Here is a 27,199-nt window from a genome sequence, read left to right on the forward strand (position 1 = left end):
CTTAAATTTCAACACAAGAAGATAAATATAATAAATATTAGTGAGACTTTAGGGTATTGAGCTGGTAAGTAGAAAATGGCAATGGAAGAGGATTTTTTGTTTAAAAGATTTTTTGTAATAGGAGGGGTGAGGGCATATCAGAAAAGTTCACATCTATATGAAATCTACAAGCCTGAGGGTAGTAGACAATATGGAGAAATAATAGAGATAAAAGGAGAGCAAAAAAGAAGCCATGATTGTTACTACAGAATACCATAGTCTGCTGTATCAGATGGAGGAAATGGAAAATGCTGTTCTGATATGATTTCAGTTCTGACTCAAGGAAAACTATGGTGGTGATGAGAGTCCTCAAATTTCCTGGCATCTCTTGTAAATTGTGTGACACTGTGAATAAAGCATCAATAAATTGATGTGAATGAAAGGTTCCGCATGGTAGAGAGCAAATCATTGTAGAAAAGCTCAAAAGAGTATAGGTTGTGTCTAGGCTCTCAAGAACCTTGACCTTTAGATGATAGGATTTAGACTTAACTCTTAGAGCAAAGAGGAATATTAAAGGCTTTTGAGTGATGACATGAATTAAAATATAACCTCTAAACCAGAGAAAGAAGAATTTCTCTATATGTTGGCTCTTTAGATCACATATGGAATATTGTCCCTAATTTTAGAAAATATATTTTCAAAAGGATATTGACAAACTAGACTGTCATTGTTGGACGGCTGCCAGGAGAGTAAAGTTAAAGTAACTAGATATGTTCAGTTTTGAGTAAATAATGTTTTATGGAAGGCAGCAGGGTGGGTTTGATAGTTGAAGGCTTCCTGTAGCAGAGATAAGGCTGGAAGGTATAGTAAAGCCAATTTTAGCTTAATTCAGGTATCGCTTCTAACCCACGGTTGCTTTTTTTGAGCTATTCAAAACCAGAATGAAATGTCTTGCGATGTAGTGTGCTTCTTATCACGGGAGGTTTTCCAGTAGACGTGACCCTTTTTTCCTTAGGACATAAACATCCTCAAGTCTTTCACATCTTAAAAACAAACAAACAAATAAAAAGAAGCCAAGACTACTTTTCTGGACCCCACTTTCCCCTGTTTCTCCATCCCTTCACAGTCCAAGTTCTTGAGAGAAGCATCTATATTTGCATTTCTACTTCCTCACCTCCTAGATGCCCTTTGATGCCTGCCATTGGGTTTCTATTCCCTCTGGCCAACTGAGGTTAATCTTACCAAAGTCTCCATTGGAATGCTTTTGTTGCTAAATCCAAATGACACTTTTCAGATGTTAATTGATCTTTCTGAAGCCCTTGACCCTGTTGACCACTTCCTTTTTTAGTTCTCTTCTCCCAAGTCTTCCATGACACCATGATCTCTTGGCTTCTTTGTCTTTCTGGCTGGTCCTTCTTCGACTCTTCTCCCTTTTCCCCAGGATTTGTTCTTCAGACTTTCTCTTCTCACTTTACAGTCCCTGCATGATTTTATACCCTTTCTCAGCCTAAACTACCACCTCTGCTCTGATGGCTCCCAAATCCATGTCTCTTCTTTGATCTCACCCCTTAGCTCCCTGTTTGTAAACGCATTGGCTTTCTGGACACCTCCACTTTGATTTCTCAGAGGGTTCTCAAACCCAATATGTCCCAAATTTATTTTATCATCTCCCGCCCCTTCTTGGTGTGCCCTTCCTCCTGTATTCCCCATGCCAGTGAAGGCTACCAACCACCCAGTTGCTCAAGCCAGAAACTTGTGAGTCATTCTTGACTCCCTTCTTGTTCTCACCCGTCATGAGTCCATTGCAAAGTCCTACTTATTCTACCTCTTTAATGTGTCCCTTTCCTTCCATCTCCATTGCCACTGCCTTAGATCAGAGTCTCATTATCTCTTGCTTGGAGTATTGCAGTACTCTCCTGTTTTCCCTGACTCCAGTCATGGTCTCCTTTAGTCTGTCCCCACACTGCCACAAGAGTGGTTTTCCTAAAACGCACATCTCATCTTGCTACTCCATTGGTTATGGAACCCACAGATGGCTTCCCATCAAGATAAAGTTCAAATTCTTGATATTATAAAGCTTTTATGACCTGGCTACTGCCTTCTCTGGCTTTACATGTTACCTCTCCTGTGCTCCTTCCACCCCACCCTATACTGCTGATGTTCTGGAGTTTACCTAAACATGCCATACTCTCCAGTCTCAATGCTGTCTCCTCTCTAATCCTTCCCACTTCTTTAATTCTGACCACCCTTGACCAGCTTCTATTCATCTTTGAATACTCATCTCAAGTATCACCTCTTCCAAGAAGGCTTCAGTGGCCTCTGTGGTTTGGATTGAATGCCTCTTTTCTAGGCACCCACCTATTCTGCTCACATGTCTATCATGGTAGTTATCACACAGTGATGGTAGTTATCACACAGTGTTATAATCAATTTTATGCTAGCCTCACTCCCCAGCTGGACTGTGACTTTCCTTAGAACAGGAATTTTGTCTCATTAGTCTTTTTATCCCAATGCCTAGCACCATGAGCCTAACATGGAATAGCACTTGAAAAGTAAAGGAATGAATGGTATAGAGGGAATTCCTTTGTTGTGTAGATATCAAGGCCAGATGATCTCTGAGGTCCCTTCCAACTCTAAGAATGGTAAATAGAAGAGAGATGGGTGAGATGAATATTCATAAGAACACAGGCCCCAGAATCATATAACCTGGGACCTACTTGAGAGATATCCTGATAGAATTAATTAGACTGCACTGAGCTGGAGTCAGCCTGGACAGCCCCAGCCCAAGATCTGCACTTGGGAAGAAGCATCTTTTGAGTCAAATTTTGAGTGAGTTCTTTGGACTCATCTGTATTTTTTAATTAAAAAAAAAAAAACTAAAATTTATTTCAGATGAAGCCATAGAAACCAATTTTGACAAGAAGACATTGTAATCCGTACTCTGTCCACTTCCCCAGCCCACTACGTTTCCATGATTTTTCCAGCTGGGATAGTTACCATCACATCGTGCCTGACTGCTAGGGGAGGCTTTAACCCTTTCCCTCTAGTAGCTGAAATGTGGTGAAGTTCTTCTTCCCTTTCAAAAATTCTCCTTTGTTAGAGGTGAATAAGATTGGCCCTTTTCAAAGGGATCTTAAAGGCAACAACAAAACAGAAAGAAAATTAGACAAAAGTAGTATACAAATTTTATGTTCAGTATATTGATTTTGAGTCTAAGACAACTCTAGTCATACTTTTTATTCAGTATATCGTGTTCATTGCTAGACATTTTTTTCTTCTCCTTGTTGAGGAGACCCTAATAACAACAGCAATAATGATAATAACACTTACTGACTATTTACTATGTGCCAGACACTGTTTTAATTATTTTTCTTATGTTAACTCCCTTAATTCTCATAACATCCCATGAGCTAGGTATTTCTAATTCCCATTTACAGATAGGGAATCTGAGGCAAAGAGGTTCAATAATTAGCTCAAGTTGGCAGAGCTGGTACGTGGCAGAGCGGGATTCAACTCTGGTAGTCTGGCTTCAGAGCCCAGACTCCAACCACCTTGCTGTAGAGTCTCTCAATTCACGAGAACTTTGGATGTCTCTGGGATTGGGCCTGGTAGGGTCCTCAGTTCCATCCCAGAACCAGTTCCTAGTCCTTTTTCTATGTGTGGATCTGGGTAACCCCTCAGACAGCTACATGTAAGCACTGTGGCCACAGGACCGCTGAGTGACACTTTTTCCCTCCATGTGTCTGAGATTTCCGTTGGACTCCAGGATCACCTCCATGATCCTCTACAACATCTTCTTAATCCTAAAGGTCTGTATGACCCCAGGCCTCTGGGAACCCTATGACTGCCTTTCACCTTTCTTGACCTGTCTTCTGGCTTATCTGAAACACATGTACCCATGGTTGTGTGACAGCTGGCTCTGCTCTCTGCTAGAGCTTGGCCTATTTAGCAATTAACTTGGCCAGTATCTAGCCTGAGTCTTCATTTCCATTTTCTAGCACAAAAAGGTGGACTACATTTGGCCCAGTCCAGGAGATTATTTTTTATCTTTCACCTTTTGCTAAGGTCAGGCTATCATTAACTAAACCTCCTAATTTCCAAAATGCATCCCTCTTGCTAGCTCCACAAGCCTAATTGAGAATCTCACTCAGTTCTGATTTCCCATCTATTGGAACATAGGTGTAGTGAAGAAAAGCATAGCATCTGCAGTCGGTCTGTTCTTTGCTTTTATCGGCCTTGGGACTTGTGACAATCACTAAATTTCCCTGAGCCTCAGTGTCCTCTCTAAAATGGAGATAGTGACACCTACTGTGAAGAGTGATGTGAGGGTTAGAAATAACATATGGAAAGTTCCTAATAGATAATTTGGTTCATAGGAGGTGCCTGATGAATGGTGGCCTCTGTAGTAGCAGTGGTGACCATGGTGGTAGTGGTGGTGATGGAAATCATCTAAGCTTTACTCCCTTCTAGGCTAGGTTATCAAGTACCATGCTGTCATCTCTCAAGACTCAGCCTCGTGTGGTCTGCTTAACTATGTTGGAAAGAGGAGGCCTGTCCTTTGAGATGGGCCGGGTGCCAAGGGGACAGATCAGCTGTAGGTAATGACAAGCTTTGCCCTTAGGTTAAGCTTTATGGAAGAGGTGGCTATCCAATCTGACCAGTCAGAACCAAGGAAAAGCAACAGAGTAATGGTGTGTCCTGCCTGGAGGTGGTGGGTAGGGGGTACCCAGCACGGGGCATCCAGGAGCCAGTGTGTTCAGAGATCCAAGGAGGAAGGACAGTTTTCATTGGGAAGGCTCATAACAAATAGCAGGGTTCCAGCCACTGGGCTGCAAATCAGAGGCAGGGTTGCTGGGGAACCAGGTAAGGAAGGGCTGGCTCTTAGGGACAGGACAAAAGTCTAGTTATCAAACCTGGGCACCAGGGCAGGGCCAATGGAACTTGATATGGAGGACAGTCGTTAGTAAGATGTGTTCCATTTGTTTTCTGTAACTGGACTAGAGCTGAGCCTGCCATGGGGCCCCAAAAAAGGGAGAAGGAAGGGGAGAGTCTGGGCACCAAGTGAGAGCACTCTCCCTTTTAAAGGATTCTCTGACTCAGTGGGCCTCCTTAGAGGGGTACCAAGTGTGTAACCACTAGTTTCACCATGCAACAACATATTTACCTTACACAGTGAGAATAACATACAGATGGGAAGAATCAAGTTGCTGTCTCTCAGACAGCACTGACATGGTACAGAAAGGAAACAGGGAACGCTATTCCAGAGGAAAGCTTTCTCGTCTGCCCAGTATCGATTCTGAAAGCAAACTACATATTACCATGTCTTCCAGTAATTAATTTCAACATAGATCAACCTGCCCAGATTAAGAGAAACCAAATCATCCTCCTTTCTCTTCCTTCTTTCTTTCATTTCTATGACACATTGTGAGCAAGGAATGTGCTTGGAAGCCAGCATTGTCTAAGCTGAAAGTAAGAGGGAGCACACGATGGATTTGCATACAGGGGGAATGTATGCAAATTCCACAATGAAAATATTTCTCCTGGATAAAAATATTTTGAAAAGTATTTGCAAGGTTTTAAACCTGTGCTATAAAGACGAACCTAAGAATAAGTAATAATAACTGCCATTTATTGAATACATACCTTTACAAGAAATATCTCACTTAATCCTGGAAACAACTCTATGGAGTAGGTTTTAATATTACCCTCATTTTCCAAATGAAAAGACAGGCCTAGAGAGGATCACTCAAGTGCAGGATGCAAGACTTGAACCTGGGCAGGCTGACCCCAGAGCCCATGATTCTAGCATTCATATATTCAGAGTAATGGGAAAAACCTGAGTTTATTCAACTCTCATGTTGATTTTTTTTCCAAGTGAAGTTTCTATTTTATTTTTACTTTTTTATTTTTAATTACAAAACTACACATTTTCAATATGGAAGTGGAGACGAGCAAAAAGCAGCAAAAATAATCCACCTACTCAGTTGTCTGTCTAACAGTTGCCAATACTTTGGTGTTTATTCCTCCAGATATTCCTCTATTTATACATATGTGTACGTTGGTCACCAGCTTTTCTCACTTAATGATATATCCATGGTGATAGATATATATCTACAATGTTATTTTTCTTTGCTGGTGAAGTCTTTAATATTAAGACTTCTTTCTCTAGGCTATTAAAAGCGAGTACAGTTATAAGTGGGGAAGGAGGAGCAAAATAAGCATTGAAAACAGAAGCCTGGGTTTAAGCCAAGCATTCAGAATCTTTTCTCAAGAGAAAGCTTTAGAGAATGGCAATTTACACGTGCCCTCCGAAGCCTTTTCAGTTCCGCATTGTGGATGCATGTATGTTAAAGGACCTTCTGAGCACATAACACCGGCTGAGGTGGGGTGCAGGATGGTGGTGGTGGTTGAGAGTGCTTCAAAACAGTAACCTTTGTAGCCTCTTTCCTCTTCCTCCTCCTTCCTTCTTCCTTCTACTATCTCATCCTCCTCTTTTTCCTTCATGTCTGTCCCATCTTCTCTTGGGAGATCCTTTCCTGAAATAGGGGCTCTAGTCAGGTCCCGGATGCAGTGCTCAGCTCTGGTCCAAGTGTGGTTTCAGGTGGGCAGTGTTTTCCAGGACCGCTAAGAGGTCTGCAATGTGAGTACTCCCTTGTTGTGGCATTCAGGGTGATGAGGCAAATCGGGAGTATCTGGACTGAAGGGTCAGGGCTTTTGAGAACTTGTAGTTGGATGGGGCAGCTGAGATAGACGGCAAGTACCGGGAACCAGCACCTAAGAGCCCTGAGTGAAAGGGCTTCAGGCTGTATATTAGGCAAACCAAAAAATAAACACACATTACCAACGAAAAGAACCCACCAAGCAGATCTGTGTCTTTTTTCTCTGCCAATGAGCAACTGGAGGCATTTTCATGCACCAGTTTTGTTTGGAATAAATTTTTAACCAGAGAAAAGCCCACTGCCAAGTTCTGACAAGGACAAAGCATTACATCTGAGTTATTCCATCTGGAAAGGAAGCCAGGTTTAGGGCAGAGGGAGCTGAGCTCTTATGGCCTCCTGCAATACCAGGCAACATCCGAGTCTCATCAGGGTAGGTGCCTTTATTTGTCTTGGGATCCACAAGGCAAATGCCTGGCCAGCCCAAGGCACTGCCCTTGGGTTTCAGTAGAGACTAATGCAGCTGTCCTACTGTATTCTAGGAGCTGACCACACTACATATTGGCAACCTCAGCTGTAATTACATATCTCCATGATGTTTCACACTGTGGGCTATTTTGTACAATGCATTTGAGCCTCAGCGATGCCAAGTATGCATTGAAATAGCTCTGGTGGACTTTAGTCCATCACATGCCTAGAATTTGAAAATAACGCAAGGGAAGGGGGCAGTGAATAAGGCTAAAAAGGGAATTCCAAATCCATGTGATAGACATTTTTCTGTTTTCTCCTTCTTCCTGGGGCTTGGACTCTACCTAAAGTTATGGACTCTTTAGTGTTTTGGGAATTCACAAGGTGAGTCTCATTTGCTTTAAAAAAATACAGCTAAAGAAGAGAGGGTATTTGGATGCAAACCTTGGGTCTGACCCACCTGCCATAGCAGTCACTCTGGTAAAAGTTTTACAAGTTTATAAAGTTAGAAACTTTGAGGTTTGAGATTTGACGTTTGCTCTGAGAAATTACATTCCCTCGTGGCTTCAGGGGGCCAGGTGACTTGGTACCAGATGACCTTGACACAGGGTAATTTCCTAGGTTCTCTCTTCCCTTACCCTCTGCCGCACATTAAGACCACTTCAACTATTAGTGCCATAAGCTCCCCATCGACCAAATGAGAGTTATAGATTCTTCCTCCCTTCTTCCTTGTGGGAGGCAACAAGATCAGTGAGAAGGATACAGAGATTGGAATGCCTGGTAGGAGGCCCAGAGCCATGTGTATGTACAGGTCACCTAACCTTGCCAAACCTTATTTCTACATCTATAAAATGGGAATGATATTTATTCCATCATAGTTGAAGTAGGTATTAAATGAGATAATGTACTTAAAAGCCCTTTAAGTCTAGAACACAGAGCAAATGTAAATTATGATCATTATTATTCGAGGGGTATAGTGACAGTGGATGAGATCATGTCTGGAACACGCTCAGAAAAGAGGAACTAAAGATATAGAAAAGATTGATGATATTGCCCCATACAGGGTGTTTCCCGAGAGAGAATGTGCTGACCAGTCTCTGAGTTTAACTGAACTCTTCATGCCCTGGGCTTCTTATACTGTTTGAGGGCCAGATTCCCATGAGGAGCAGGATTAGCGGGGGAAACTTTCCACATTATAAAGCTAAAGCTAGTGATTTAATGAGCCTTGTTCTGATGTTTATATGAGTGCAGATCAGTGAGACTTTGGGGTCAAAAGTAGATTTTGGAAAATGAAATGGAAACAGCCTGATGCTTTGCATGTAGAGCACTCTGACCACTTGTCTTACGTGGCCTTCTAACCAGAGAGAACAGGGAAGCCCTGCCCACAGTGACCTGTTCAACAGCAAGCAGTGTCCCCCCAGCTCATGCCCAGCCCTTCCAGAGAGGCCTGGGGGTTTACAGTGGCTCTTGCATCTACCTTTTTGGGATTCTGTGAAATTATTCACGCCTGCCAGGCCCCACCTCCTAGCCAGCTTGCTCCTATGTGTGGTGTTACCATGCACATAACCCCATTGCTTAGTTCTCCCTTTATAGTGTTGAGGGTGAGTTTGTACTGAATGACTCATGGTTCTTGCCAAGGCTTTCATGACTATGAGGATTATGGGTGCAGTCTGTGGTCATGAAAGATAGTTCTTGGCCTGTGAAAGTTAGGAACATTTAAGAGCTCCAGATCATGAGATGAATGATGGGATGTGAGCCTGAGCCTCATGGCCCTTCCCTGTCTCTTGATCCAATCTCCAGCTATTCAGACTCTGCCCCTTCTCTTGAGAGCCATATGTGGGGAGACTTTGATCTCCCGCAGGACCTCTGCTCCGAGGAAATGCTCCAATGGGTGAATCTTTTCACTCAATCTTCTAAGGAAAGGAAAGGGGAAGAACATGTTGTTCCCTCTTTGAAAGTGGAGATCCTGAGGTCTCAGAGGGCCTGGCCAACAGTCTGTGATGAACAGTCCTTAGTGGATATAGGGTGTCATTTCTGTCCTGGAGCAAATCTCTGAATCCAGCCCTGTTTGAGAAGGGTGTGCAGGTGGCCCAGTTCTTAGTGTAGTTCTCCTTCATCTGTCTCTCCTGCCTCCCTCAGACCCCTCCCCACCACTCTTCCACATCACATGGCCACTGTCTGGGGCTTGTCCCACAGTGAGGGCCAGAGCCGGGCTCTCTGACTCCTGAACTGAGCTTCTCTAAGGACAGTTGGGGTGTTCTTGAAGAGCCATTAGCCACTTCTGCCATGAGCCCCCAACAAGCTTTCCATCACCAACCCTGGCTTGAGGGGAAACCCCCAGGACTGTAACTCTCTTAGTTCTTTGCTAAGGCCCCTTACATCTTCCCGACTTCCCCATCTGGACCTTTGCCCAAGCCATTCTCTTGCCTGGCAGATTCCTCCCCTTTGCCTTCACATTTTAGACTTTAAAGTTGGCTCCAAAACTTGCCTCTTTCTGAAAACTTCTCCAGGCTTATCCATCTTATCCTGATGGCTCCGTTACCTGGTGTGCCCTCAGCATTAAATCACCACTTTGTACTACTGTCAAACTTCATTTCTTTCACATCCTTGGAGAACAAACTGTTCTACATAATTTAATTTCATAGAGAACCAAGACTTAACCCTAAGCACTTCATGCTGAAACTTTCAAATTTCATTTTTATTGATGGTAAACTTTCTGAAATAGTTTCAACTTTCCATGCCTTGTATACAGAGCATTCTGAACATAATTCCTCCTTTTTTTGGATGCTTTGGGGTGCATGGCAATGTTCACTAATTCCAGTCACGAGTAGAGACACTCTAGGGCCACTGCAGAGGCTAAAGTTTTCCCTTTCCCTTCACTGAGGGTCCTTCCCAACACTGCAGTATCCTTCTAGGGCTGGCCTGCATTCAGGGGGGCCTGATTAGGGAATCTGTAATTCCTTTAGAGCAGTATGTGTCACTCCCTGCGGGCCCTGGAGCAGCCCTCGGTCTCACAGCCATATTTCTCTTGGAGGGTGATGATGATGATGATGATTTTTATGGTACACCCCGGGGGGGTGAGATGTAAGTATCCTAGGTCTTCTAAAGCCACTGAAACCCAAGTCCCACAGTGGACTGGAATTCAAGATTGGGAGAGGGAGGATGACTCTTCTAGAACTAGATCTCTTCTATTATCATTTTCACTTTTGCATCACTCTATCTTTATTTTGCTGATTTTTATTTAAAGAGCCCTAAGCATTTCAACCCACACCAGCTTGTCACTTTCATACTTGGAGCACCCAAGGACTGGCCCTGCCTGTCACTCTGTGCTGCTGTCAGCTCTGTGCCATGGGCACTAGGGCTTTGATATTTATATGACGGTGATAGGAAAGCCTTTCAGCCGAACCATACAGCCCCCTTCCAGACAGAGGCTCTTGGGAGTGTGGTCCAGAAGCCTGCCTGTCTTTTAAGTATTTTCAAATTTGACATGTCTCTTACTTCTGGCTGCTGAGAAAGACAACTCAGGGTTATGGGTAGTTGATGCTGGCACTCTGCCCAAGAAGAATAATTTCTAGCACTTCATAGGTCATTATTTTCAACTGGATCTTTTTTACATATATATATGTCATACCAAAATCATGTTTCTTCTAAGCTATGATGAGCGATGTCATAAAGTCCAAACTGAGAAAGGTGAAATCTCTCACTGGGGCTACAGAGAGATTTTACATTTTTTGCGATTGTATATTTCACTGTGGTTGGTCAAGCGTTAGTGTCTTCAGGATCCCACAACTAGGAAATGTACCCATATCTAAGCTAAATACATTTGTAGTGAAATTTATTTGTATTTCTAAATGCACTCAATTGACAAAAATATATTGGATCCTTATCTTTTCCTTTAAAATTTCTTGTATTTGGTATTTTTCAAATTTTGAAAGAGATTCCTGTTTGTTGTAATAACAAGTGAAACATTGTAAAGATATGTAAATAAAAATGCTAATTACACCTACACTCCCACTTCCCAGTCCCTCCTTCCCAAGGTAGTCACAGTTATCTTGCACATTTTTCTTCTTACACATACAAAAATAAGCAAACATATGTAAATATAAAAATTTCTGTTTATTTTTTGGGATAATTTCTAAAGAATGCCCTGCATATAATTTTTATACTTTAAATGATTTTTCCATTTTTTCTGATTATAAAATTAATACATATTCACCATAGAACATTTGAAAAACAAGGAAATGGTGGAAAAGAAAAATTGTCCCTAATATCACTAAGAGATAATTATAGATAAACTATTAATATTTATTGGCAGATTTCCATTCAGCACAGTAGAATGCAAAGAATGTTTTGCTTAGGGGTCAAATAAATGTGAATTCCAGATTGGCATCTGCTGTTCACCAGTTGTGTGAACCTACTGTGAATTTCTTTACCTTTCCAAGCCTCAGTTTTCTTATCTGTAACATGACATAATAGCATAATCTACCACATGTAATAATGTTTGTGAGTGGATCCAAAACTGGCAGCCATCATTAATTATCAGTAGTAGTTTTTTCGATAGATAGATAGATAGATACATAGATAGATAGATAGATAGATAGATAGAAACAAAGAAAGAAACAAAGAAAGAAACAAAGAAAGAAACAAAGAAAGAGTCAGAACCATACTTTGGTTTATCCTGACTTCTTCATTTAATCTTATACCAGGAACACTTCCTCAGATCACTAAATAGTCTTCAAAACATAACTGTAATGATTGCATCATGTGACTGTACCACAATGTAGTGAACCATCCCCCTTGTCAACCCATTAAAACAGAAACCATTTTAAGAGGCAAAGCATTTATTTGGGATCAAAGAATTGCAATTTGGGGACCACAGATTCAGGTAGAAACCCAAATACTATCCCACTAGGGAGTAAAAGTCAGGGGCTTTTAAAGGCAAAGAAAGGAGGTTGTATTACAAAGAATTTTTATTGGAGTTGAGGCAGAGAGCTAGTCTTGGCTAAACATTGATTGACTATTGATTCTATCTTCAGAAAGTCCACAATCATCAGTCTTTGTGATCAGGGTGTCCATTCTCCTGCTGACTTCTCAAACAATTGCTTGTAAAAGAATTGTCATTTTGGCCCAGTTCAAGGTTCAAGACAGCAAAGCAGTTTCTCTGGAAAGGCAGCTCCAACTCCATTTTAAAATGGCTCCACTATGGCCGGCTCCGTGGCTTAGCGGTTAAGTGCGCGCACTCTGATGCTGGCGGCCCGGGTTCGGATCCCGGGCACGCCCCAAGGCACCACTTCTCCGTCCAACCCGAGGCTGAGTCCCACGTACAGCAACTAGAAGGATGTGAACCTATGACATACAACTATCTACTGGGGCTTTGGGGGGAAAAAATGAATAAATAAAATCTTTAAAATGGCTCCACTAAAGTCAATTTTGACACCCTAGTATTGAACATTTTGGGTATTTCTAGTTTTTACTTTTATAAACCACAGTTACAGTATTTAAACTACTAAGCAAAGTGTTAAATCTGTTAATATCCTTAGTTCTCCTGAGTTTCTCAGGTCTTCAGGAGCATTGTCATTCATTGAAAGGCTGTAGCCATTTTAAGGCAAAAGACTAGATTTCGCTCACCTCAGAATTTCAGCCCAGGCTTTGAGCCCTGCCCTTAGACGAGTGGTTTTAGCCTTAGATAGTGGCTGCAGTTATAGTTACCTGGGGAGCTTTTAAAAACATGCCATCAAATACTCTCCCAACTCCACACCACGCCCCACCCCCCCAAGCCTGTTCTGATTTGAGTAATCTGGGGTAGAGCCTGGGCACTGCTTTTTCCCCCCAAGCTCAGTTATCTACCCCCTCATCCTGTCCTATGAGAACCACAAGATTAGATGATTCCTTCAGTAAGCTTCTGCCGTCTGAAGGATTATCAGAAAAGCACTGTAAACTGAGCAAGTTGTACTGGGGCTTCCTCTGTGGTCTTATGGTCTAAAACAATGGTTCTCAACTGGAAGGTGATTTGTTCCCCAGGGGACCTTTGGCAACATCTGGGGACATTTTTGGTTATTACATCTGAGGAAGGGGTTGCTATTGGCATTCTGTGTGTAGAGGCTGGGGATGCTGCTAAACATCCTGCAGTACACAGAATAGCTCCAGTATTAATTTCCTAGGACTTCTATAACCAAGTACCACAAACTGTGGGGCTTAAAAACAACAGAAATGTCTTGTCTCTCAGTTCTGGAAGCTAGAAGTCCGAGATCCAGGTGTCAGCAGGGTTCATTCCTCCTGAGGTCTGTGAGGGAGAATCTGTTTTGGGCTTCTCTTCTAACTCCTGGTGGTTTGCTGGCCATCTTTGGCATTGCTTGGCTTGTAGCGCTATCACTGCAATCTCAGCCCTCACGTCACATGGCTCTCTCTGTGTGTCTGTATCTTCACATGGCCATCTTTTTATAAGGCCACCAGTCATATTGGATTAAAGCCCACCCAGTTCCAGTATGACCTCATCTTAACAAATTACCATTTGCAATGACACTATTTCCAAAAAGGGTCACATTCTCTGGTACTAGAGGTTAAGGCTTCAACATATCTTTTTGGAGGGACAGAACTCAACCCATCACAACCCCCTAAACAAAAAATTATCCAGCGCAAATTGTTGCTAGTGCTGCTGTTGAGAAACCCTGTTCCACATAATCTGTGGATCAAACCCAGGGAGATTAGCCAAGGTAAGAGCAAGGCAGGTAGGGGGGGTCCAGGATCTGCGAAGGTAGAAAGTGAACAGGAACACTATCAGTCAAGAGGGTCAGTGACCTCTGCTCTTAGGTCAGAGGCGGTGGGCTCCCTGCGGATGTCTGTAGATGTGGACAGCCCTGGGGTCACAGGACTAAATGTGACCAAAAGAGGGTGAAAGGACTTGAGCGCTGTGCTTACCAGTGCAGAAGCAGAAGTGCGGGCCAGACCCTCTGCTTTGTTGGCCTTGTCATCTGACCCCCATCTCCCTGGGTCAGACATAGCCTTTCTCTGTCTGTCCTCTTCAGGGGTGGAACAGAACAGAGAAAGAAATCCACAAGCCCCAAGGATTACAGCAGTATTTTCAAGCCAACTGTCTTGTCACTCCAAAGCCCTGCCTTCTCCCTCTCGCGCCCACTGCCTCCCACTGACAGCCAAACATAGAATATGGAAAACAGGAAAAACAGCAACCCTACAAAGTTACATCTTTTGAGAGAGAACATTGCTTTGGGTACATCCTCCCCAGCCCCACCCAAAATCTCTTGAATTGCCAAACCCTGCAGCAGGTGGCCCTACTCGTCTTTGTTCCATGGAGGTGCTGTCTCACCAACTGCTTGTTTCTTTGGCTTTAAGAATTCCACGTTAGAATGAACTTGTACAGGGCCACGGCGACTGGGCAGTCCATGTATCCACATCTGAACACATAGGTCTACCTTCTTCACTTGTAAAATATTTTCTGTCCACATTCTTCTGTTGTGGTTACATGTTTTCCTTCATTATTTTGCCAGTTTGAATAGAGGGGAAGGAAGGAGAGGGAGGGTGGCCAGGGTGGAGACGTGTTATCAAATTCGCAGAGTGGTGGGTTGCTTCCCAGCCGCAATATGGATGCCAGCTGGCTGCATTTGGGGCCTGCTTAGTGAGAAGAGGATTAAGTGCTTCCCTCCACAATCTTCAGAGCTTTGTGTCTGCATGGCACTCTCCTGGTTTTGATCTCCTAATTGCTCAGCTCCCTAGGACCCGCTGCTTTGCCCCAGGCTGCAAGCTCTGGGCCAACTTCTGTCCTCTAGTCCCCTTCCTGTCTGCACTACCTTCTTTGTGTTCAGTCTAAGCACCAGTCCTGTCTCTGCCTTCAACTGCTCTCCATGCCCTGGAGGCACAGGTGGGGAGAGTCAGGGAGAAAGTCCTTCCTTGCTTTGTGTCTCAGTTCCCTAAGGGTTATCACATTTTCTGGAATCTGGCTGGTCCTTTCTTAAAAGCTGGACCTGGTGTTTTCTGTCAGATCATACCTTATAACCTGTGTTGGCAACCTCTAGAATTCACCTTGCCTTTTGGACCAGAAACAAGGTGTTTCTATGCTGTCATTATTATATTAAATAGATAATATGCTAACAGTTAATTCTCATTATTGCTTTTGCTCTTTTGCCTGCGAGTGACTAGCTATTCATCTTCCCGCCTGCAGCTGAGAGGAAATACATTGAAGTATCTTTAAAGCATAACATGTAAATGCAGAGGGTCCTGAGGATCAGAAGGAAAGAAAAGGAATCAATAAAAGAGAGAACACCCTAGTGAAGAACAACTGCTGTTCTTTTCTCAGAATTCCTAGGACTAGGAACATTCTTAAACACATAAAAGTTAGACTGCAGGAAAATAAAACTTTACTTTAAAAGATGTGGAGTTCTGAAAATATAGCATTTATTGTTAATAGGAAAAGGTGCTGAAGTATTTTAGATATAGAGAGGAAAATGCTCTCTGCAAGTAGAGATGTGTAGGAGAATGGGATGGGGTGATGATCATATATGTAAATGTGGTAAAGCCAGTGTTTAGGTTCCCAGAGATAATCTCAGCACCCAAACTATTAGTGTTGGGAGGTATCAGCATCTGCAATAGTTATTTTTGGTATCATTTCCAATTAGTAGACTGAAGATTTGTATAGACAGTCTCTAATTTAAGGAGCATCTGATTAGGACTACTCATTAGACACTCCTTGTTTGGACATACAAATTGCCCTAATGGAGGCAACTATTATTTGTTCTCTTATTCAGGACACCTAGGAAGATGTCCTTCCAACAGATGTAATGTGGTGGGTTAACCCATCACTGTTACCAAGAAGTAGTTTCTTCCTTTCCTTCCTACTGCTTCCCACCAAAGAGCACTTTGCCTTTGTCAGTCCCTCCCCTTCCTCCCCTGCAAGAGCCAGCAGATGGAGGAGAAATATGTGCATGGTGCTCCAAGATGAAAACTGAAAAACGTTTTCCTGTATCACCCTAGTTATAAATTTTGGTTGATTGTACATGATGTGCTATATCAGTACTATATTTTAAACATATTATGTGCTCAACTGAATTTCTTTACTTTATCCTCGGAATCTAACTCCCATTTATATGGAAAATACATTCCCAGTGCTAAATAAAAGGCTTACAAGGGAAACTTTTGGACCACTACTCATTCTTAAACTGGGAACTACCTACATGAGGAGATAAGGTAAACATCCATTTCCAAGCCTTACTGCTGACAGGATGCTAGGCTGCAGAGTTTTTGGGTTGAGTGCCTATTGAAAGGAAAGCACTGTGCCTACCAGGTACATTGATGAGTAATTGAGATAGAAAAGATGAGTAAGATAGGACTCTTTCCTTCCAGGAGAATGCAATTCTCTCCGGAAGTCATTATGTACACATTGGAAGTGTGTTGCAAAACAAAAAAAAATAGCAGTTGCCAATGAACAATTACAATGTCATAATTTAAAAATCAAAGGCATAAGACTGAGTATAATACAAAGTAACAGAGAAGCAGAGGAATTGGAAATTTTACAATGAGTCTTAGAGAGGTACATTGTTCAGTGAAAAGTGCCTGGAGGTTATAGTCAGAGAGACATGGCTTGCCATTTTCCAGCTATGTAGCATTCTTCAAATATGTTACTTTACCTCTCTGAGCCTTATTTTCCTCATTTGTAAAATGAAATTAATACTGCCTATCTTATGATTGATCCCAAAGATTAGAGGTACTGTATATAAAGAGCCTAACACAATGCCTAGCACACTGTAGGTACCTGCTAAACTGCTACTGCCTTCTTTGACTCTTGGATTATTTAGCTTCCAAATGTTTGGAGATTTTCCAGAGATATTTCTGTTACTGATTTATAATTTAATTACAATATGATCAGAGAAAATATTTTGTATGACTCATATCCTTTTAAATTTGTTGAGACTTGTTTGATGGGCCAGAATACGGTTTCTCTTGGTAAATGGTCTGTGAGGACTTGAAAAGAAGGTGCATTTTACTGTTGCTCGGTGGAGTGTTATATAAATGTCAATTAGGTCAAGTTGGTTGAGAGTATTCAAATCTCCTATATCCTTCCTAATTTCTTGGGTTTGTTCTATTAATTATTGAGAGGGGGCATTAAATCTCTGACTGTAATTATGGATTTGTCTATTTCTCCTTGCAAGTTTATCAGTTTTTGCTTCACATATTTTGAAGCTTTGTTATTAGGTGCATAAATATTTAGAATTATTATACCCTCTTGATGAATTGACTCCTTTATCATTATGAAATGACCTTCTTTTTCCCTGGTAATATATTTGCTCTGAAATCTACTGTGTGATATTAATATAGCTACCCTAGCTTTCTTTTGATTAGTGTTATCATACTATATTTTTTCTATCTTTTTACTTTTAACCTATTTATGTCTTTACATTTGAAGTGCATTCCTTGTAGACAGCATATAGTTGGGACTTACCTTTTTGTCCAGTCTGACAATCCCTGTCTTTTGATTGTGGAATGTAGACAATTTACATTTAATGTGAATATTGGTATGTTTAGATTTAAATCTATCATCTTGTTATTTTTTTCTAATTGTTTCATCTATTCTTTGTTATTTTTTTCTTTCTTTTTTGGATTAATTGAATACTTTTTATGATTCCATTTTATCACTTTTGTGGGCTAATTAACTAACTCTTTATTTTGTTACTTTAATGGTTGCTTTAGTGTTTATAGTATGTGTCTTCAAGTGCTATTATGCCACTTTACATATAGCATAAGAATCTTATGATAGTATACTTCTATTTCTCCCTTCCTGGCCTTGGTGCTATTATTGTCATATGTTTTACTTATACATGTGCTATAAACCCCACACTACATTGTTATTATTTTTGTTTAAGTATTCAGTTATCTTTTAAAGAGATTTAAACAATAAGAAAAAATCCTATATATTTACCCATATGGTTAGCATTTCTAGTGCTCTTCATTCCTGTTTGTGGATCCATATTTCCATCTGTTACCATTTTCCTTCTTCCTGAAGGACTCCTTTTAACATTTCTTGTCGTGCAAGTCTGCTGGTTAAGAAATCTTTCAGCTTTCGTATGCTTTAAAATGTCTTTATTTCACCTTTGTTTTTGAAAAATATTTGTGCTGGGCATAGAATTCTAAGTTGACTTTTATTTATTTTCATTTATTTATTTTTACTTTAAAGATGTTGCCCCACTGTTTTCTTGCTTGCCTTGTTTCTGATGAATCTTCTGTTGTCATTATCTTTGTTCCTTTGTGCACAGCATGTCTTGTTCCTTTAGTCACTTTTAATATTTTCTTTTCTTTTTTTCCCCACTTGATTTGATTCTATTTTTGTGTGCCTTGGTGTAGTTTTTGCTGTGTTTCTTGTGTTGAGGTTTCATTGAGTTTCTTAGATCTGTGGATTTATAGTTTTCATTAAGTTTGGAAGCTTTCTGGCTATTATTTCTTCAAGTACCTTTTCCACTCCCCTCCTCCTCTTTAGAGATTTCAATTACGTGTATATTAGCCTGCTTAAAGTTGTCACACAGTTTACTGATATTTCATTTTTAAAAATTCTTTTCCTCTCAGCATTTCATTTTGAATAATTTCTATTGCTATGTTCTCAACTTCAGTTGTCTTTTCTTCTGCAATATCTAACCTGCTGTTAATACCATCCAGTATATTTTTCATCTCTAGAAATGCAAGGTCTTTTAAAAATATCTTCTATTTCTCTACATAACTTTTTGTACATATGAAATAGTTATAATAACCATTTTAATTCTCTGTCTGTTAATTTTAACATCTATGTCAGTTCTGGGTCAGTTTTGATTGATTTTTCTCCTCATCATAGTTTATATTTTCCTGCTTCTTTGTATACCTGGTAATTTTTTCTAGATCCCAGACATTGTGAATTTTACCTTGTCAGTTGCTGGATATTTCTGTATTCCCGTCAATATTCTTAAGCTTTGTTCTGGGACACAGTTAAGTTACTGATCCTTTCGGGTCTTTCTTTTAAAACATGCTAGGCAAGACTAGAGAAGTGCTCAGTCCAGGGATAATTATTTACCCCTGCTGAGGCAAGACTTTTCTGAGTACTCTACCCAATATCCCGTCAATCATGAGGTTTTCCAGTCTCACTGGTGGAAACAGGTACTGTTCCTAGTCCTGTGTGAGTATTGGGTGCTGTTACCTCTAATCCTTTCAAGTGCTTCTTTCGCAGCATTGGGTAGTTTTCTCATACACAAATGGGTCCTCTGAAGATCTGCCCCAGACTGAGTATTAAGGGAAGGGGAAAGAGATTTATTTGTCAACTATAAAGTACTATTCAAATAGTAAGGTTTGAGGCATTACCTTGATTTGCCTGCCATTCGCTAATGTCAAGATCCAGAGACAAGTCTATACCTCCCCAGTGCCTGTGCTTCCATGTCTCCTCTTCCTTTAATGCTTGTGTACTTTTGCTTCTTTCTTCTCACTGCCCGTTGGTTCCAGCCATGCCAACCCGGAAAAATAATCATCAGGAGGGGAGTTCTCTCCTGGTCCTCTGGTAGTCACATTCTCCAGTCTATACTGCCTCTTTTGAATAATGGGTGACTTCTAGGCCCCATCCTTCATCCCCAGAGCAAGGTGCTAACTCCATATTACCAAGGAAGTCAACTCTTGACACCAGAAGTGTTTATATTCACTGTCTCTTTTACCCCTTGCCTTTAAAAAGCCTGCCTCCTTTCCCTCTGCTTCAGCCCAAAGAGTCTAAAACCATACCTGTATTGCTGAGATGCCTGTGTTTTGGGGGACAAGTTATCGTAGAATGCTCTGTTTCTTCCCTGAGGAGAAAGCAAAAAAGAAATGATCCAAGGCCGCAGCAGGGGAATGGAAGGTAGACTTAAGGGCTGACTTATCTGGGGCATTTGATCCGGTTGACATAAGCATGGGGGGCTGGGGAGGGAAGAATAGGAACGGTAGCCGTCTGTAGGGCCCAAATCTCTGACTCAGGGCTTTGGCTACCACAGACCCTCTTGAAAGCCCCAAGAGCTGAGGGATTAATATCCTAGCACTCAGAACCCATTTTTGGCATATCAGTGGGGAACTATTGATTAGGGGTCAAATCCAAGGCAGGGGCTAGGAGGCTGGGAAACCAAAGAACATCTAGGAACTGCACTCAGAGTGAGGTTGGACTCTGGCCCTGGGGCAGAAGCTGTTGTTGATTTGATCAGAAGGTGAGCAGAAGCCTGTTGTGATCCTTGCTCCACTTGGGGGCATTGACAGGCATCAATGTATTGCTCTGTTGATACTTTAGTTGATATTCTCTAAGCACATTCCTATTTCAAGACTGTGCCAGGAGGTAGGATAAACCAAATGAGATTGAACACTGAACATGAATTCTAGCATGTAAGGTCTTGTACCAAGTAGTTGATGAAGGCCAAGTATTGATTATTAGGATTGGTGGGGATTGATGTAGTCTTTAATTTATTAATTCATTCACTAAATATTTATGGAGAACTTACTTGGCACCAGGAACTAAGGGAAAGAGGTAAAAGACATTATCTGCCCCTAAGTGAATATGAAAGGCAAACATTTGCATTAGAATACAGCGGGTACCAAGAAGGAGGTTGGACAGATCACTTTGGGAGCTCAGAGGAGCGCATCTAAGCCCACTATGGGAGAGAAGTGGCTATGAGGGTGGACTTCCTGGAGGAAGTGATGCCTGAGCTGAGTCTTAAAGGGTAAGTAAGAATTGGTCAGGTAGGAAAGTGGGGGAAGGGCACCGCGGACAAAAGCACAGAGGCAAGATTCAGTGCAGTGAGTTTCTGGAAGGGTAAGCAATTTATGTCACAGACTGTTTGTAGGGGAGTGATGTGAGCTGAAGCTCAATGGAAAAGACAGGTGTCAGATGAAGAAGGGCCCTGCATGCCACGCTAAGGCATTTACCCCAAGGGCAACGGGAAGCCACTGAACAGTTTTAGGTGGAAGAGAGGTGTGACTGGCTCTGAATTTTAGAAGCTCTTTCTGGTAGTGATGGGAGGAGGGCTGGGCAGCGGGTAGAGCAGGGAGCCCAGCTTTTAGTGCTGACCCCATTGCCTCCCACCTATCTTTATTGTCCCTTTTCTCTATAAAATCTATTATCTAGCTCTTCCCTGCCTTATTCAATGTGACGTCCTGCCGCTGTTCAATTTTAGTCAGATTGACTCAACTTATCCAAACATGCCATGCTCATTCCCATCTGAGTCTTGTTCATTCAAGAAACATTTAGTAAGTGCCTACTGTGTACCAGCCACAGTGCCTGGCATGGAGAACCAAAGATGAGTGACACATGGAACTCACCTTTAAGGAGCGCACAGACCAGTGTGGAGATACGCATGGCAGCACATTGTTACTGTGAGTGTGAGAGTGGCTGTGGTATGGGAGAAACATAGAGAACCATGGGTAAAAAGACGAGGACCTGACTCTGAGAAGCACTCCTCCTTCTCTGCTAAATCCTGCCCATCCTCAGGCTTCTGCCTTCAGTCTGTATAGAGGCAAAGTAGTGTCTCTATATACTATACACCAGTCACACCTCTCTTCTACTTAAGCTGTTCTGTGGCCTCCCACTGCTTTGCAGTACAACACCTTAGTGTGACATGTAAGGCCGTTCTTCGTCTGACAGGGTAGTACAGTGGTTTGGAGCTCAGGCTCTGAAGCCAGACAACAAGATTTTAATCTTGGTTCTACCACTTATGAAACCTGTGACCTTTGCCATAAATTCTCTGTGCCTCAGTTTCTTCATCTGTAAAATGGGCTAATGGCTATATCAACTTCGTAGGGTTATTGTGAAGATTAAATGAGTTAATACACATATAAACCTTTAGAAGGTCCTGGGCATGTGAAAAATATTCAACTATGATTGGCTGTTATTCTCAGTTTTTACTCATTTTCTTCTCAGCACCTACATCATGTCAAGAAACTTTAACCCCTAATTATCTATTATTATGTTGCTTGCCCCATTTTCTGTGTTGTCGTATTATTTCTCTCACGGATGACTTTATTCTCCTTTGAGGCAGCATACATTGTATATGTATCTGCCCTCCTGAGACACCTACAGTGGTGAGTGTGTATTAGGGTGACCAGCCATCCCAATCTGCCTAGGATGAGAGGCTCTCCAGGATGACAGGCTTTCCGGGACGTGGGACTTTCAGTGCTAAAACCAGAAAAGTCCTGGGCAAACCAGGACAAGTTGTCCACCTTACATGCTGTGGTCATTTTGATACCAAACCAGGTTTGTTTTGCCCACTGCATCATTATGCCAATCACTGAGACGACGACTTTGCAAAGAGAAAGGGTTTAATCACAAGGAAGCCAAGCAAGGAGGCAGTCTTAAGAACCAATCTCAAATCCACCTCCCCGAAAAATGGGGATTAGGGATATTTCTGGGATAAAGGGTCGGGGTGGTCTGAAGTGGGAATAGATGATCACAGGTAAGGAGAAGTGAGGTAACTGATGATCTGTGCAAGCGTAGTCAAGCTTCATGGCTTTTCATAGGACACATGGATGCATGTTCACAAAATGGCGGTGTTACCATGATCTGAGGGAGGAGTTTTCAGCTCCTTGACATCAAAGGGTCACCTCTTGGTCATCTACACAGGCCCGTTTGATGAGTCAGTGGTCTTAACTAGCCTGGACAAGGAGTTGACTCTCAGTTCCTGAAAAACTCAAGCACCTGTTACCATGGTGACTCAGGCTTCAGAGATGTTATCTATAGCGTGGGTTTTAGTAATGCATTATCTAACTACTTTCGCAAACAGACAACTAACTGAGTATGGTTAGAGCAAGTTGGCCCCCGGTTTCAATTTCAGTTTTGCTTTTTATTTATCTCTTATTGGTCCCAAATTTAACTTGAAAGCAAGCTTGCTTTGGCTTTGCCACAAATTTTTTTTATTGGCTAGAAAATACAAAATCACAACCTCTGGGTTTCTTTTGGGTTTCCTGAGATTCCCTAAGGTTTAAAGTGGGAGATTTGAGGGATTCCTGAAAAAACCCTCTCCCATCAGCACTGGATATATTTTCTAGAAATTATGGACAACCGCATAAGAGGCTTCCTCAACCTGGCCCACAGCCCCACAGGTCTCCTCCTGCTGATCATTTCCCACCTCTCCTGGCCTTTCCATCATGACTCTGAGTACTTCGTTCATTTGCTTTCCAGAATCGACACACGCTTATTTAACTCAATGGCAGAGCCTCTTTCCTCACACAAGGATCATCTGTTTTATTGTGAATTCCCCAGGTGGGGCCAAAGGATTTTTCTTCCTTTTCAGACCCAGCCCCACCCCCACCTCACCTGCTTTAGGACAGCGTTTGCCTTGGGCAGTTGCTTTTCAGACAGCATTCCTTAAGGATCCATGGGGTCCTCTCTTGGTGTTCCTTAAAGCCATGACACATATTTGCCGAAGGCCTGCTCATCTCCTCCGGTACAATCAAGAGGCTGGGTCAACAGCCTCTGAAAGGTTCCACCCCAGTTTGCTAGGGCTGCTGTAACAAAGTACCACAATTTGGGTGACTTAAACAACAGAAATTTATTGTCTCACAGTTCTGGAGGCTAGAAGTCCAAGATCAAGGTGTCAGCAGGGTTGGTTCTTTCTGAGGGATATGAGGAAGAATCTGTTCCATGCCTCTCTCTTAACTTCTGGTGATTTGCTGGCAATCTTTGGCATTCCTTGGCTCATAGATACATCCCCCGATCTCTGCCTTCATCTTCACACAGCATTCTCCCTGGGTGTGTGTCTGTCTCTTCAATGGTGTTCTTTTTGCAAGGACACTTTAGGGGCCCACCCTACTTTACTATGACTTGATCTTAACTAATTAGATCTGGAATGACTCTGTTTCCAAATAAAGTCTCATTCTGAGGTACTGGGGGGTTAGGACTTCAACATGTGAATTTAGTGGGGGACACAATTCAATCCTTAACACCCAAGTGAGTGCAAAAACCTCCGTGGAGACTGGAGGTTTTTGCCCACTTCTCCGTGGGCAAAGTAATGCACCACACAGTCCTTGCTCATTAATCCGTTTCAATTCTCCACTCACTTTGGCTGTGATCCTGACTGTTTCTGCTGCCAGATTCACATCGTCACCAGCAACCACTCGTTCACTGCTCTATAGGGCATTGTGCGACTATACGGATATTAAGAAATATAATATACACCTGAGTCACCAGCTCTAAATCAAGGTATATCAAGAGATCTTTTTTAAGGGAAGCCTGCTGATGAAAAGTTGTATCCATGGTAGAGCTGTAATAACTATTATAAAGGCAGTGACTCCCATCTTGATGAATAATAGTTACACGTTGGTTGCCTTTTAAAATGCTCTGGAGAATACCATGGTGTGTACAGACACAGAGGAGTATGTGTGGGAGTGAGTGTGTGTGGGTGAAAGTGAGTGTGCATGCAGTAGCTTACAATAAACAAAATCACCAGACTCCTCCTCAACCTTCCTGCAAGCAGTAAGCCTTCCCTGGGAGCAGGGAATAGCCTGCATTTCCTCACTCTGGCTGTGGCTGCCTCCTTCTGTCAGCTCCCTGAGTTACTGACCCCTTCCCCTCCAAAGAGATAGCTCTGTTCCAAAAGATAAACACCAGTAGTTACAAGGAACTTGGGGGAAAAGTTGAGTAAGTCTCCCAGTTATTGTTTCCTGGCGTTCTCACATAGAAACCCAGACGATCTTGGTGGATGAGGTATTTCCGACTCTGGCAGTTAACTGCCTGAGATGTGGGGGCAATGATGGATCTTCGTAGGGGTGGGGGTCAGGGAGCGGATGGGGACTGAGCATCCTCTCTTGTCTCCTCGCCTCTTTCCAGGGACGCCCCTCCTCTGAGAAATGCCAGAGATGGAGGAGGCACCTAGCTCGTGCCCGCTGGTGCTGAGCTGCCAGGCAGGCTGCTAGCTTGCTGAGAGGCGGCGGATGAGCTCGGCGCCCCGCTCCTCCGTGCCAGATCAGGGAGCTGTCGGCTCAGCGCCCACGCCCCTGTGCTCCGGCTCTGGGCAGCCCCGGGTGGGCTGGGGGAAGGCGCGAAGCTCGCTCGGTGACTGCAGGTTGACTTTCCCTCACTGTTGTTGCTGGCAGAACACATACACCAACGCGGACAAGCTCCTAGAAGCAGCAGAGCAGCTGGCTCAGACGGGGGAATGTGACCCCGAGGAGATCTACAAGGCAGCTCGACACCTGGAGGTGCGCATCCAAGACTTTGTGCGCAGGGTGGAGCAGCGGAAGCTTCTCCTGGACATGTCTGTCTCCTTCCACACACACACCAAAGAGGTAAGGGGAGATAGTGGAGACAGGACATTGGCTGGTTCTGGCCAGGGTCAGGTCGGTTTCTTGGTAAAATGACCTGCAAGGTATGCCCAGGATCCTGGGGGTCTTGGGGTTACTAGCCTAAGGGTGATGATATTAACAGTTTGCTCCTGATCACCTGTATTTTGGCCTCGACCAAAATGGGGCAAAATTTCCTCCTCATCCCTGGTGAGGAGGGGGCAGCAGAGGCTGGTAGTTCTGCGCAGTCAGCCAGAGCATGCAGTCTGTGGCCGGGGAAATTTGGGAATCCCTGGAATAGAAAGTCACTGCAGGAGGAAATAGAAAACAACAGAGACTCCCTTCCATCCCATACCCAATCCTGTCAGAAATGCGAGTCCTGCAGAACTTTGATCATCTTTGCTACCAGCCAGGAACATACAGACTTTGCAAATGTGTTTTATATTTTTATTTTATTTTTTTTTAAAAGAGATTAAATCTTTTTAATGAGGTCAGCTGCAGGGGGATATTATAGTGAATTGGTCCTCACCTTACCTGCTTGTTGAGTGGCGGCCAGTGAAGGAAGGGAGACTGAGGTGCCCTCCGTGCTGGAGGAGGCCAACTGGGCTTAAATCTGGCCCTGAATCACTCACAAAGTGGAGACAGGAGAGGGGAGGATGGATTACGTTCGGTTGTTGGCAGTGCAGAGGGGCCCGTAGAGAGGAGGAGGGTTGCAAACCTGTGATAGCTTTTCATTTCTAATGAACGTGGGCTCTCTGAGATGGAGTAAGTGGCCAGTGAGGAGGCACACTTAGCATCTTCTGTTATACCACCCTTGGCAGATGGACTCATTAGGTGTATGCATGCTTGTGTTCCCCCAGGCATTCATTTTAATGGAGTATTAATTAAAGTTTGATTGCTGCTCAGAAAAAAAAATAACCCTACTTAATTAAGTTGATTTTTGATATTTAAAATGCATTAAGAAGCCAGGTTGTTACGACTTCACAGGCTTTTCTGACACTTTGTGAGAATGAATGCAAATCATTGCAGTGCCTGTCAGAGACAAACATGAAAAGATAATGTTTTCTAAACTGAGATTCCCCAGGCAGATGAAGGGCTGGGGAGCCAGCTCACTGAGGCTGGCTCTGCTTCCTCTCCGTGGGACCCGTAACCACTCTCTGATGAGTGTCTGTAAAGCGAGGGGATTAGCTTTAATCCAGGTTTTCCTGCCTGGTTGTCTGCTTGCTTGTGGCTCACCCGATTCTTAATAATGGTCTCAGAAATCCAAGGCATGTGTATTCTCTTCTAATTATGAGCCTGTGGATGATAGAATGGAGCGTGAATGAACAGGAGTCATGAGCCTTGTGAGGGCTGTGGGGGTGCTGGCTGCCCAGGGAGGTGGTGGACGAGGTCAGTTTCCATGGAGGTGCCGCTCCTGAAAGGGTGACCATGGCTTCCGGGAACCCTGCCCAGCCACATCTCCCACCTTCTGTACATGGAGCTAGAAGGCTGGGATTCTAGTCCAGATGCTGCTGCCTCAGAACCATGCAAACTTGTGCAGATCGCTATGTCGCTGGCCCGGGGTTCCCTCATCTATAAAATTATGCAGTAGGACTCAGTGGCTCTAATGCCTTTTATGGTTTTCATGTGAGTCCAAGATTCCTTTCTTTTTCTTCTCCTTTATTTGATGTTGATAATAATAATAATTAATAATAATAGTAATTAAGCATGGAGTAGTACAGGTGGTTTTCTTAGCCTAAGATTTGGTTCAATGTAAGCACTTAATGTATATTAGGTAGTATTTTTTTTTAATTTGGGTACCTACTACTTGCCAGACATGTATCATCTCATGTAATCCTCATGAT

At 42.8% G+C, this 27,199-nt stretch overlaps 1 protein-coding gene across 5 annotated transcripts in view; it reads left to right on the forward strand.

The window, feature by feature from the left end:
* The window catches only part of KALRN (kalirin RhoGEF kinase), a 633,650-nt gene that overhangs the window by 295,157 nt on the left and 311,294 nt on the right, over positions 1–27,199 (forward strand). For all 5 annotated transcript variants that reach the window (XM_058555948.1, XM_058555950.1, XM_058555937.1 and 2 more), the window contains exon 11: positions 25,170–25,361. In XM_058555948.1, coding sequence (XP_058411931.1) covers positions 25,170–25,361 — 192 coding nt within the window. The remainder of the gene's footprint in view (positions 1–25,169; positions 25,362–27,199) is intronic.

This window comes from Diceros bicornis, chromosome 15 (genome assembly GCF_020826845.1).
Source record: "Diceros bicornis minor isolate mBicDic1 chromosome 15, mDicBic1.mat.cur, whole genome shotgun sequence".
NCBI classification, from domain to species: Eukaryota; Metazoa; Chordata; class Mammalia; order Perissodactyla; family Rhinocerotidae; genus Diceros; species Diceros bicornis.